Source organism: Periplaneta americana, chromosome 1, assembly GCF_040183065.1.
Source record: "Periplaneta americana isolate PAMFEO1 chromosome 1, P.americana_PAMFEO1_priV1, whole genome shotgun sequence".
NCBI lineage: Eukaryota > Metazoa > Arthropoda > Insecta > Blattodea > Blattidae > Periplaneta > Periplaneta americana.
In genome coordinates, this window is record NC_091117.1 from 161,028,313 (window position 1) to 161,042,683 (window position 14,371).

General features: G+C 33.4%; 1 protein-coding gene across 7 annotated transcripts in view; it reads right to left on the reverse strand.

The window, feature by feature from the left end:
* Positions 1-14,371, reverse strand: part of rg (A kinase anchor protein rugose) — an 809,394-nt gene that overhangs the window by 767,759 nt on the left and 27,264 nt on the right. For 5 of the 7 annotated variants that reach the window (XM_069830419.1, XM_069830436.1, XM_069830457.1 and 2 more), the window contains exons 9-12: positions 10,273-10,413; positions 6,891-7,039; positions 4,562-4,775; positions 1,838-2,090 (exon numbers count right to left, since the gene is read on the reverse strand). In XM_069830419.1, the coding sequence (XP_069686520.1) occupies positions 1,838-2,090; positions 4,562-4,775; positions 6,891-7,039; positions 10,273-10,413 (757 nt within the window). The remainder of the gene's footprint in view (positions 1-1,837; positions 2,091-4,561; positions 4,776-6,890; positions 7,040-10,272; positions 10,414-14,371) is intronic. The other 2 variants (XM_069830427.1, XM_069830410.1) reach the window with 1 other exon arrangement.

Here is a 14,371-nt window from a genome sequence, read left to right on the forward strand (position 1 = left end):
CATGTTAAGATAAAAAATTCGCTGTCCATGGGGATCAAACAAATGATTTTCTGTACATCGCTCAGACAATGCAAACGACTGAGCTATTATGACGAGACACAAACTCTGTCATCTGCATAGCATGTCAATCTCCTGACAACAGTGTGGTTCCGGTATTGCATGGACAGGGAACGTAGTAGTGTGCATCTCACGCTGTAAGCTTTATCAAGAACAGTTCGAAATTTTATTTCCGTATCTGTACACCATACGCGACAAACCGATTATCACGACTTTTTTTTTTTTTCATAGATTTTATTTTGAAAACAGGACATATTTTAAATGGCAATGTTCCTAAAATTCAGTGGGGTTCCTCGGGGGAGGGAAGGGAGGAACGTCCTCTTCACATTTTTCTTCTTTTGAAAGTAAATACCAAGTAAAATATGTGCCTTGAAATTCTAGGAAGATTCGACAATTTTTAAGTTCACAGCTATAAGAAAACCTCGGTTGATTGAGTTTTAAACGACGTGCGCTCATGTGCTGCTAGAAAACTGTGAGAAAGATACGAGATTGTTTGTTTGGAGGAAAGTCAATCCATTCCTCCTTTACTGCAGTTAACACACATATACAACAGTGCACTAGCGGCCAGAAAAAGAAGTAGAGTTTTAAAGCAAGTAAATGAACGAATAGGGAGGAGATCCTCCTCTGAATCAGCGCATGGGCGGGAAATAGAAACCGACTGGTCGTGCAGCAAGCTTGCTATCGCTGCCATCTAACGATGTTGCATTCTACCAAACTATAACACATCTAGGAGGAGGCAGAATAGAAACAGTTTTAACGCAGAGCTATGAAAGACACCATATAAACTTTTTTAAAATCATAAATGAAAATATATTATTCATTGCACTTCGTATAGGCTACTATTCATGGTTTGAAACTTTCGAGGATATCAGAAAGTTGAAGTTGGGTTTATATAAAACAAAGAGGAAGTAGTTCTACATTAGTATCGCAGATATTTTTGGCCTCTGAAATTCACTTCCGTTCACTGTCTATTATTTTCAACATAAAAAAATTAATCGGCCACCGGTAGCTTTGAACTGACATTCTTCAAAACCATGTGAAATATATATTTGGCAATGTACATGTGGTAACAGACCACATGTCTGGGTGCAGTGTTCTCGCTTTCCTAACAGATTATTTCCCATTCCCACTTCTGTAAAACGGTTCCGGTTACGTGTTAGTAGATAGTCTCTTCCAACACGTGTGATGCTGTAGTGTGCGCGAAAAATGCTGAGAGGTTGTGAATTTCTTTGTAATTGTTAATTTGTGCAATTATTCAACAATGAATGGAAGTGAAAACATATTATATTTTGGACAATTTAGGAAACTCAGTTTACAAGAACAGATTATTGCTATACAAAAGGGAAGGCCAACTCCATCACTACCTGGTCTTACATACATGTATGTAGCTCATCTGTAGCATGTTTCATTCAAGAAGTTGTCATTTTATGCTATTAACTTCTTTCCTCCTCTTAAGAAATATGCAGGAGCCGCCACTGCTAAAATTTATACTTGTTCACAGTTACGCAATAAAGAGAGATTTTTCTCATAACTACATGCACTGCTGTCGAACCTACAGATTTTATAACAGATTCCATGATTTTTTAAATTTTTTAATTGCTGTCCTACTGCTTTTGAAAAATCTCTGTCTTTTTCTCACATTCTTACCAACTTTAAACGGAATAATTGTTAACAATGACGGAAACAGTGACTCAATATGAAAGGCGACCAGAGATACTTGAGGAGGTTCTTCTCTGTCTATCCCATGTAACAGAATCCTGTGTTGCTGCACGTGACTCACCGAGACCTTTGGGCGTGATGCCACTCTTGGCACGTGGGTTGGCCACCCAGTAGTAGTACTTGAGCGTGTGGACAGTCTGGAGCACAGTGGAGACGCGGCGCACAGTAGAGTAGATCTGCGTGTCAGCCAGGAACTCTGTGGCCAGGTACGAGTAGAGGCGCGCCTGGACGGGAGCAGGGGTGTAGATCCACAGTGCCGGGTTGAAGAGCACGTGGTCCAGCAGCTGCCACGTCAGGAACGAGAAACAGAACAACTGCACCTTAACTGATGTGCCAGTCCTCTTTCTACTTCCAATAAAGCTCAACAGATCTCCTTACATTTAAATGGCTTTTCTGCCAAGTTAGCAATAATCATACAGCAAACACATTCCAAAGGTAGCAATATGAAATCTCTTCTAACCATAAACCAATACTGTTTTTTCGTTCCTGTAGGCCTATATTATGCCATTATTTAATATTTCGTCGTTGTTCCTGCAATAACTACTATGTGCAAAATATAACATTTTTCAGTAGGAACAAAAAACACATTTATCCATCCTATGGCAGCCGTACATAGGAGACTGTGAATTCTTACATTTTCGAAACAAAGAAATATAATTACATACAGGAGATTTTATTATTTGCTGTACCACTATTTAAGTTATTTAATAGAGCAAAAATCTGAAAATCGATAAATATGTCACATAGGAGTTATTGCAGGAACAACGACGATTTGTTAACTATTGCAATTAATACTGAGATACCAAATAACAGTTATTCATATTATTACAGTGAAACCTCGGTAAGTCGCTCTTCCAGGATCCACATAAAAATAGCGTATTAATTAGCTAGAGTAGGTCCTTTTTGGATTTTTTAAATGTTAACACGAAAGTAAGACTCAGCATAAACATTTGTTGAAGAAATTTAAGGATTAAATACTGTAATTATACAGGATAAACGGTTATTTTATTTTCTTTCCTTCCAGAAAATGTCAGAACAAATACATTGTCGTATCAATTAAAGTGCCCCTTTATTAAAAAAGTAAAAACTGTTTTCTGTCTTGCACTGCATTTTCCACACGATTTAAATTGAAAGTGACATCAGTAATTTGACTACTAGAAACATTAACGAATCCATGAATCACAAATACCATGGCAAGGGCTTCGTTGCAAGAAGGATTTGGAATGTCTACTGGTTCCACTTCCTCTCTAGCGGTAAATGTAGAAATCCAGGAAAGTTTTCTCAGTATCCTTTAAAGTACGATATTTTATAATTTTTATCAGATCAAAGAGTGTATTAAACAGGATGATGAGCATATTAAGCGGTGTATTTTACATGGTTTTATATAGGAATGTCGGACTGGACGAAAAGAGCGTACAATGCGGGACAGCATAACAAATGGGCGTGTATTATCAGGTTTGCAATTTACAAAAATTTCAGTAGAGAAGAAAGTTACTTCTATGATATATAATAATTTTTATGGTAATTCAATAAAATATTTTCAAGCTATGAGATATGATTTCATCAAATTCTTCATCATCGTAATCACTAACATCATCGTTATCATCACTATTGTAGTCACCACTATTGTTAACACCTTGTTGTCATCACCACTGTTGTCATCATTACCACCATCATTATTCACATAATTGACAATTTTATAATAATAATAATAATAATAATAATAATAATAATATCATTATTAAATTTCCTGTAACATTTTGGATAGAAGTAAGAGGTAAGTACTGCTATCAAGTATTTACCAGCATTATTGGTAATTTTGATATAATGTCTCCAATATGTAGTAACAAGAGTAACTGGTAGAAATAAAAAAATTGTAAAGGAACTGGAAGTTGAACCAATTTAAGATGTTACATAAAATTACACTGTGCAACATGAAATTTGTCCTTTTTATAAAAATATGTGTATTCGATGTATTTTGTAGTCGCAAAAATGAATCTGCAGTTAGTTTTTGCCCAGCAAGTACTGTTATTTAATGTTAGTGAAATGTTCCATTACTTTCACCTAATGGGATGCAACATGTCACTGAAAGTACACTTTCCTGACAGCCACCTGGACTTCTTTCCAAAAAACCTTGGTGCTGTAAGTGATGAACATGCAGAGAGGTTTCATCAAGAAATATCTACCTTCGAAAAGCACTTCAGTGGAAGGTGGAATGCAAGTATGCTGGCTGAATATTGCTGGTCACTCATTAGAGAGATTGCAGAAGCTGTCTACAAACGTAAAAGATCGAAGGATAGATTTTAATTAGTGAATTTTGGCCAAACAAAAGTTGCTTTATGTAGGCCTACAAATTTGTGTAAACAAGTGAAGTGCATGTACCGTAAAAATGGTATGTGTTAGAAAATTTTGGTTTTCAGAAATGAACTCAGCACTTCTCATTTAGTTAAAATTACATCTAGTTTCATCTAAAGGACAGAAACAAATTTTAAATTTGTTGTCCAGTGTTATCGGAGGAATTAAAGAAGAGCATGCTGTAAGAACGAAACTAATCCCAAAACAAATTCTAAAATATCAACACGAGGATAAAAAGAAACTTAGGAAGACAAAGGATGATGAGATGATGATGATGATGATAATGATAATGACGACGATGATGATGATACTTAACTTTATATCAGCTTATGTAGAAGAAACCCTTGATCAAAACTATAGCACAACTACAACTAGTATCTTTCCCTGTCAATAATCTGCCTCAGCAGGCAACAAACATTCCAAAACTCACCTGTTTGAGCAGGAGCTCACTGTTGGAGCTGAGGCAGGTAACAAGGTACTTGGTGAGCCCAAGGAATGAGCCTAGCACCTCAGTGGTCAGATGGTCCCGGGACGAGCGCTGCAGCATATAGCTGATAACAAGGAACCCTCGATTTTGGATCATGTGCTGCTGCACAGTCTGGGAGCTCTCTACTAGTTCACAGATAAAACCCAACAGCTTTGAACTGCAATCAGAAAGACGACAGGTATTTCAAGACAGCACAACTTCATATTTTCAAACATATTATAAATTCTCATCACGAGCTAAAGGACCTCTATTAGATATAATACCTATAAATAAATGTACGTATTTTATATAGAAGAAATATTACAAATATGGAATACCATTTTGTTTTTTTTCGTTTTGGAATCTACATGTTTTGAATACAGAATATAAAGTATCGACCTGTTTATTGCTGAATGTCCCTGTTATTGGTACGGTACACCAGACTTAGAAGTTCGAAAGATGTTATAAAATGTTTACAAAAAAAATTTACTCAAAATTTAACGTATTTCCTTCATAAAAATGGAGGTACAAATATGGAATACTATTAATAAGTTACAAGATTAACAAAATTGCAAAGTCAAAATGGCCTCTACTAAGGAAAACACAGAACAAGCATTCAGCATCTTCAATAGAAGGTGCTTTCCCAATCGTAATACTGGATCCAGATGAATCGTCTCTCACGTCTTTTTTCGAAGTTGTCTTATGACTTCTTGCATTGTATTTACAGTCCACTGTTTTCTAACTTTGTTGGAAGGTGAGGTTTTCCCTTCTCCTACAGGTGCCAACACTAATAAATAATGAAACAGGAAACCAGGGTATAAAGATGGAATACTAATAATACCAGTATTTCATATTTGTGACACACTGATGTTGTAAGTCATAACCTCAAAACATACCAAAATTTAAAAACGAAATCAATTAAACATACATCGCTATAAACGTAGAACATTAACTCTTTAAGAATATATATCATTAATATTTCTAACATTAAGGAATAACAATGTATATTCAAGAAAATAACTTCGCCAAAATTTTCTCCTCGAAAATGCATTAATAATAACACTATTTACCATTTTGATAAGCAACAAGACGGCCTTATATACCAAAACTTAAAGTTATCCCTGCTTATCGGCCAACACTACCTTCAACATGAATTAATCTTGCTCAGGATAGAGACTGATGGTGGGCTTATGTGAGGGCAGCAATGAACTTCTGGATTCTCTAAAAGCCATTTGTAAATAACGATTAATACGCACAGGTAAGAACAGAAATAGTCATGCCATTTTTGAACAGTTGAATGGTACCAGTACCGGAATGTATTTGTAACAAGAATAGTAACTGGGAGGATCACGAAACAGAACTTGAGTGTGTGAATGCCAATTTTCTTAAGAAATGTTAAAATGCGTAACAGCAGAAGAATATAATTTTTAAACATGTGGGATATGATGATAGAGACTGGATTAATCTTGCACAGGATAGGGACCAATGGCGGGCTTATGTGAGGGCGGCAATGAACCTTTGGGTTCCTTAAAAGCCATTTGTAAGTAAGTAAGTAAGTCTTATAATCAAGTTAAGTTCAATTATAGAATAGTTACTATTACTATTTTTCGAAAATGGGCAAATTAAAGTCATTTCAGCTCCTGAGGAAATCAGGGTCTATTTAGCCATGTGGGGAATGTTCCGCACAGAATGCTGTCTGTACTTATTTTTGTAAGTGATAAAGTAAATATGTTGTTGTTTTCTAATGCCAGGCGTTTCACAATAAAGTCATTTGACCTCTTGCACTCCAATATTTTTCAAAGATACCGTATTATCATGGTCAACCACAGAAGCACAGATTTTGAGGTGTTCCGAATCCATTTCTTGGTTTGAGTTGCACAAAGGGCAGTTAGGGGACTGATACATTCCAATTCTATGCAGATGTTTGGCCAAACAATCATGGCCTGTTGCCAATCTAAATGCAGCTACAGACGATTTTCGTGGTAAATCGGGAATTAACTGTGGATTATGATGCAGAGAGTTCCTTTTTTCCCTTGAGATTGTGTTATCAAATTTTGTTTGTTGAAGTCTAAGTATGTAGCTTTAATAAGTCTTTTCACAGAGTAATATGTAGATTTAGTAACAGGTCTGTAAGTAGCAGTGCTGCCCTTCTTTGCTAATGCATCCGCATTCTCGATTCCCAGGATTCCACAATGGGATGGTATCCATTGGAATACAATTCTTTTATTGAGTGATATTAATTGAGAGAGCAGATAAAGTAAATATAAAATATACGAATGAATGATCAACTTGCCAAAGAGAGGCGTCGCGTTTGGCATCAGTCGAACCAATGGCACAATCATAAGGCATGTCGAGTTGCGAAAATAACGGGAAAAGAACTTGGATGCCTCCAATCGAATTCAGCGTGCTGTGGATGGAATGGGTGATAACAGCTTTCACATCCTGAAACATAAAGGGCTTGGTAAACAGCTGCGAAGAATGTAGAAACTAGAAAGACATTCGTTAGCCAAAATATACAGTATTACTTAGTACACTCTTTATTCGGAATATACATACAGGTAGGCCAATATATTTTACTTTTTTAATTACAGGAATAGAAGTTCAATAAAATGCACAATGCGTGTTGAGCATAATTCCTTAAAACTTTCGGAATAGTTGAAGTGTTTCCAATTTAAAAATAAATAATTTTTTTCTTAACTGTGATTTAAATATTTTTTATTTCATAAGCAATGTCATTACTCGGGCAGTTAAAGTCACCTAAGTTGAGAATATACATTATTTATCTAACTTTAATTATACAATGTATCTATTAAACAGTTTTGCAAGACAATTTCCAATTTATTATATTCCTTTTCTGTAATGAGCTAATGCACAAAAAGCAAACAACGAGAAAAATAAAAATAATGTTTTGAGAGTATTTTGAAGAAAGATATGCTTATGATTATATGAAAAGACAAACTGTGTATGCCTACCTCTAACGAAGTATATGGTTTTCAAGCTATGCATTTTTGGAAAGTACAATTCGCTAACCTTGAGCTATGCTGGTGGATTTAGCACTCATTCCAAACATATACATATTCTATTAATCCAATATCTCATTTAATAGTGTAGGCTATCTTCTAAGTACACCGTTATAAAAGTAAATGAACTATTAATCTTTCTCCTAATACAGTAACTAGTAATAACATAAACAATATGAAATGGTTACAATAATTTTTTTCAAACATAAAGAAAATTTCAAATTGCTAAGATGATAATAATAATAATAATAATAATAATAATAATAATAATAATAATAATAATAATAATAATAATAATAACAATGTTTAAATATAGAAATACCTTTACAACTATTTCTTGCAGTTATAAAGAAAATTTCAAATTGCTGAGACAAATAATGTTTAAATCAGGGGTGTCATTTATGGGGAGGGCAGTGTAGAGCAATTACCATCCCACCCCGAGTTTAGATTAAAAAATATATATCAATTGAATAGTACAACTGAAGAAAAAATGTAAGAACAGTATTTTTAATATTAAAATATTTAATTTTTATAAACATTTGTTGTTTAATCAACTGTCCGAAGACAGGTCTGAACCTCACAAGTGATACCAAGAAGGCACCACTTATAAGGCAACTATGCCAGGAGATAATGGGTAGGGTGGCCAGTTCCTTTCCTCCTCCACTGCATACATCGCCGATTAGCTACATATTACACTAATCAAACTTCAGATGCATACAAACAATTGTTCTTCCTCTGACACATATCGTCAAGTGAGATGTACCTACTGCTTGATAACAGATGTACATATCAGACAGAACCTCAATCAGAGGCATATAAACGTTTAAGAAATAAAATACGAGCTAGTTAATGACGTAACAAAAACCAAACCTTTTACTACAATTACTGTGGTTGTTACCTGTTGTAAATATAAATTCTCGTATGTTCAGTGCATCTGATATCAGATTTAAATCCTTTTTCATGGTCAAGTTTACCCCAGTTTACGGTGTGGAAAATAGTTAATCTAGTTAATGACGTAACCGAAACCCTAGATCATATATATACTATAACAGATAACTGATCGCTATGTTAAAATCGGCAGCACTTTGAAGAGAACAACCACCAGGATTGCCACCCGTCTGCCGTAAACGAACACGACATGGCAGTACAGTCGCTAATGCAATTCAAATGGAAATTATGACGCGATTCCTTATATAACAACTAGATGGCAGCGTAGTAAACTTGACAAAAGTTGTTAACATTAAAGCCTATAAGGCTGATCTATCTGTTACATATATGATCTAGGCCGAAACTAAGACGTTACCCTTTGTTACATTTGTGGTTGTCACCTGTTGTAAATAAAAATATGTCCAGTGCAACCTTTTTACAGTCAAGTTTACCCAGTTTACGGTTTGGAAAAGAGTTAATTTCAGAGGAAATAGGGAGGGAATATGTCACGCTATACTCCCTGGCTTATGAGGTCTTTCCTAAAAAATCTTGCTCCCTCCAAACAAAAACTAAAATGACCTGGTTTAAGTATCAAGTAACTGTACAGGTGAATGATATTATCTACATTAAGGCTTAATAACTATAATATTATTGTTATTGACAATCAAGCCAATTATAAAACTGTTGTTGTTGTTGTTGTCGTCGTCTAGTGCCTTGCATCTGGCAATGAAGCCATTAGCAGTCGTGCTTTCCAATACTTTTGAACTGTAGTTTCTTCTGATCTTAATGCTTCACAGGTATTCAAGTGATCTTCATTCATTTCTGCTGGATCATTACACAGGACACATATTGGTGAAGCTGAGATACCTATTCTGTAGAGATGACTTGCTAGACAGTCATGATTTGTCAATAGTCTGAAGGCTGCAACTGCTGTTTTCCTTGGTCTTTGGGGGATTATATCTGGGTTGGAAAGTAGTGTAATCCATTTTTTGTCTTTAGCATTTGATTCTATTTTTTGTAGGTATGAATGAGAAAATTTTGTAGTGATCAAGCATTTTATTGAGAAATATGAGAAATTAAATTTAGGCTTTTGTTTTATTGTTGTGCCTTTCTTTGCAAGTGTGTCTGCGGTTTCATTCCCCATGACTCCACAGTGTGCTGGAATCCATTGGAGATGGACAATCTTATTAACTTTTTGGAGTTGTGTTAACATTTTGTAGCATTCTCTTATTATTGTTGACTTCTTTGTAGCATTTGAACATATTCCCTGAATTGCAGCTTTAGAATCTGAAAGAATTACTGTCTTGTTATATTTATTTAAGGGAAGATTTAATAATTGTCGGAGAGCAATGTGTATAGACTCTATTTCACCATCATAATTTGTTGTGTCTCTGCCAACAGAATGATAAAAGGAAACATGTGTACATGTAACTCCAGCTCCAGTAAGGTTTTCTGTGGTGGATCCATCGGTATATATGTGGAGCCATTCTTCTGTAGGGTATCTAGTATTGATCGTTTCCATTGCTAGAAGTTTTTGTATTTCTTTTGGTGTGTCTGATTTACTTATTTCCTCTATTAATTCCAGACTGAAGGTAGGTTGTAATAATTATAAAATTAATGAAATTATTTATAGCACGTTATTTTATGCTCATCCCATAAAATAAAACTATCTAGTAGTGTGCAAAGATAATTAAACATTATTGCATAGAAGTTATGTTATTATCATACCTGAAGCATGAGTGCATGGGGCGTGTGGACAAAGTATGAGACGTTTCCTTTGGGTGCTGATTGGAGGCACAACTGGCTGTCTGTTGCTACGGGGTTGTACATGAACACGATGGCACTTGACAGCTTTCCGTCATACAGCACCTGAATTCATCATATATCTCTCAATGCACATGACATATACTACCGGTATCAATCCTAACAAATTAATGGCTCAATAAACATATGAATTGATTTTCACAAAACAATAAATAAAACATTAGAATAAATGATTGCTTTTTTATTGAATTGATTTAATATAATTTCCAACTAAACTATGAAGACCAATTTATTAGTAAAGACAAAATAATTATATTAATTAAACTATTTTTGAAGCAGTCTATAGCTTATATCTGAAAACTCAGAAAATATTTAGCTGTTTAGGAATAGAATTAACAAAACTGACAATCGAGATAATAGTTAAAACAATATAACTAATTAATTACAAACATTTCTTTTAGATTGAAAAAATCTAATAATTAACTTCCATATGAACCACACACTGTTCTTAATATGTTTACATAATTCATTAAATAATAAAATGTAAATAATGCTTTGTTTCAAAACCATGTAGCAAATTTTTAGTAACTATATATAATTTTGTATAGCAAAATACGTATAATGGAAAACAATATCCATTATTTTAAAATAAAAAATCACAATATTCTTCGGGAGTGGAATAATTCGTTGAGAAATGTTGCGTTTATCCTGCATAACATAATGTAAAAATCTATTAAATTTAGTAAAGTTGAATTCTTTTGTCTCTGGGTTCTTTCCTTTCGTATCTCAAATAACTATTTTAAACACAATTAAGGGAACATTAAGATAAGTATTAAAAAGGGCTCAACTTAATAGGGAAACTACAGTAGCATGATTCTCTAAAATTGGGTGTAACAGTATGCATACACTAATTCTAGGACAATCCACACAAAGCTTATTTTTATTAATTATTTCTAACAGCTGTGCTTCAGCAAAACACGTCACTACGTGGTAAGTGCATTAAGCATAGCAGGTGCACTGAGCTATAGTACATCAGGAGTGCAAGAATCGGTAAGTAAATGATATATGTGCCATTAGAATTTTATATGTGCCTAATATAGAGACGAAATCGAAATAAATCTCTAATTTTCATTTCCTTTTAAAAGAGATATTTGCTATTCTATTTCAAATACACTGCTATTAGTTCAGTACACATCGCCCTCATTATTTACGACGTAAACATTATATTCTGCAGAGAAATTTGTTCGTGTAACATATGAAAAAGGAGTGACAAAATTTTCTTGGTTATAGACGTTATTGAACTTTTATCTAATGATTTCACAGCCATTCTCAAATATTAGAAGATAATATAAATTCTTGACTGAAACTTTCTGTGATGGTCGTATTCATATAAAATTTAAAATGCTTTCTATTACTAAATAAAAGACTTCTTATAAAATATTTCCATGTAAAGAAATGCAAACTAAAATGAACAGAGCAATTAAAGTAATATCATATTATACTACTATCCATATAAATTTATTTTTCTTATTTATTTTAGAGCAAATTGAACATATACAAACATTCCATAGAAAAAACTTTTCCTTGCATAATTATTTTTACAGAGAAAAGTTTCCCATGTATGTATAGACAACAAAGGCCCAAGGCGCAGGGCTAAAATTAAACAAAAGTTTATATCCGGTAACACATTCTGCTTACGTCCACACCTGTGGAGTAACGGTCAGCGCATCTGACCACGAAACCAGGTGGCCCGGGTTCGAATCCTGGTCGTGGCAAGTTACCTAGTTGAGGTTTTTTCCGGGGTTTTCCCTCAACTCAATATGAGCAAATGCTGGGTAATTATCGGTGCTGGACCCCCAGACTCATTTCACTGGCATTATCACCTTCATTTTATTTAGACGCTAAATAACTTGAGATTTTGACACAGCATTGTAAAATAAACCACTAACCCATTCTGCTTACCCGCAATTTATAAAAATTACGTTTCACTTTGTTGGTATCAACAAAATCATTTTGAATGAGATAATTGTACTAGCATACACTTAAAATAACCACAACCAAATATTCAGACAGCTATCAGAATTTGTTATTTCTATGTCAAATCCCTAATGCTCTGTCCACTAATTTCTAACAATAACAAACTGTAAAACCATTACTGAGAAAGTCACATCTGTTAATTATTTTAACAATCCGATCGAAAGTTGGTGTTTTAGATTAGTGAGGAATTTGCATTTATGTTATACTGTGTAGTGAAATGATTTAATACCATATCTGGAGACATTATATCATACAGCATTTCTGAAGCTATTATACAAATTGTGAGTTCAGAAATTATGTATTAGATGAATAAATATAGTACGATGGTAATTCGTAGTATTTTACAGTTAACAGAAATAATCTACCTTCCTTATGGATGTAGAAACTAGAGAAGCTATGCACTCCCGAGTAGTATAACAGACTAAATGGTTTCAAAAGTTACATTAAAAATTTAAAACATTACAAAAAAACATTCACAAATATCTACTGATGCTAAGATAACTAATACAAAACATCACAACTACCGCGTAAACAAAAAATAAAAAATACAGGATGACAAATTTTACAGAATAATGTTGAATACATGCATTTAAAAAGAATAAATGTGTTTTCTTACTGAACCAGAAAAAATACGTCAACTTCTGTGTAGTAAAACTTATTTTGTATATTTACTGTTAGCAAGTCGTAAAAATCTTACCTCTATTTTTAATGTGTTTCATATAATCTGTCACAAACTTCACAGAAGAAACAACTTTTCATTACATACATATAATAAAAACTGCAGTTATCAAATGCTAATTAAGAATGATATACCTTACCACATTATATACAAGTATGAATTAAAATAAACAAAAATATTTACGAAAATAAGCGCATTAAGTATTATTTTAATTAGTACAAAGAACGACTGAAATATTCATTGGAACTTCTAATAAAATTAAACAGAAATTATTAGAAGAGTGTTTCCAAGAATGAAGAAGCAAAATATTATGTCATACAAATACAGTAGTTTCTGGTAATGTGTAACTGGAGGCACACACAGCTTTTTTTTTGTGATAAGGAGTAAAATGAGATTTCCAATCACAAAAGTGATTTTTAATCATAATATAAATTAAATATTAATTTTAAATAGTTAAATATGAAAGACGGTTTAAAATGTTCCATGAATATGAAAGTGATCTTAAAACATTTTCCACTAACTTTTAGATTTAAACTAAATTGGTTTATAAAATAGTCATAGGCCCTAATTCCTCATAAATATTTATAATAACACAGGCCTAATTACTATTATTAAAATCGGAAGTATTAGGTTCCCAAATGTCTGTTACATCTCTAAATGATCCTTCCGCATCTTCCTATGAACACTCAACTCTCTTTTCTGTGCTTAGCTTACATGTCATCTCTGTTATTATTTCATTCTGTAGGCATGCTACAGCTAATTATGTTGTTTTTTTTAATCATAGTTTTTAACTGATCTTGAGAATTTAAGTGGATTTTCAAATTTCGGGCAGTAATTTTTAAATATGTAATACGTGGTAACTTCGTTTTAGAGAAGCCGGTTACCAATTGATAAGACTGTCACCTATACGTGTAAATAATAATTTCTAGAACAGATGAACAATAAAATAATTCTGTATGATTTACAGTATAACTTTCAATGTAGGCCTACTCCCTCTGTTCCAAAATATGGTATAGAAAGATGTAATTAATTCTGTTCCAAAATATGGTATACATTTGTTAAAGTTCTCAGTAATATAATTTAACTTTAATACATCTTTTAGATATTTATTTGATAAATATCATAAGAAAATCATAAAAATTAGGTACATTTCATTATGTGTGAAGACAAATTAATAAAACAAAAACAAACATTGTTCTGAGAGAGGCCAATTTACATAAAAACTGGAATAAATTACAACCCATTTTTGTACTACTGTTGAGCTTTAGATGTTCTATGCAAAATTGACTGGGTTGGTGTTACGTTTTCTGCAACAGGAACACCACAGCAGGTGCCCATTTGATTTCT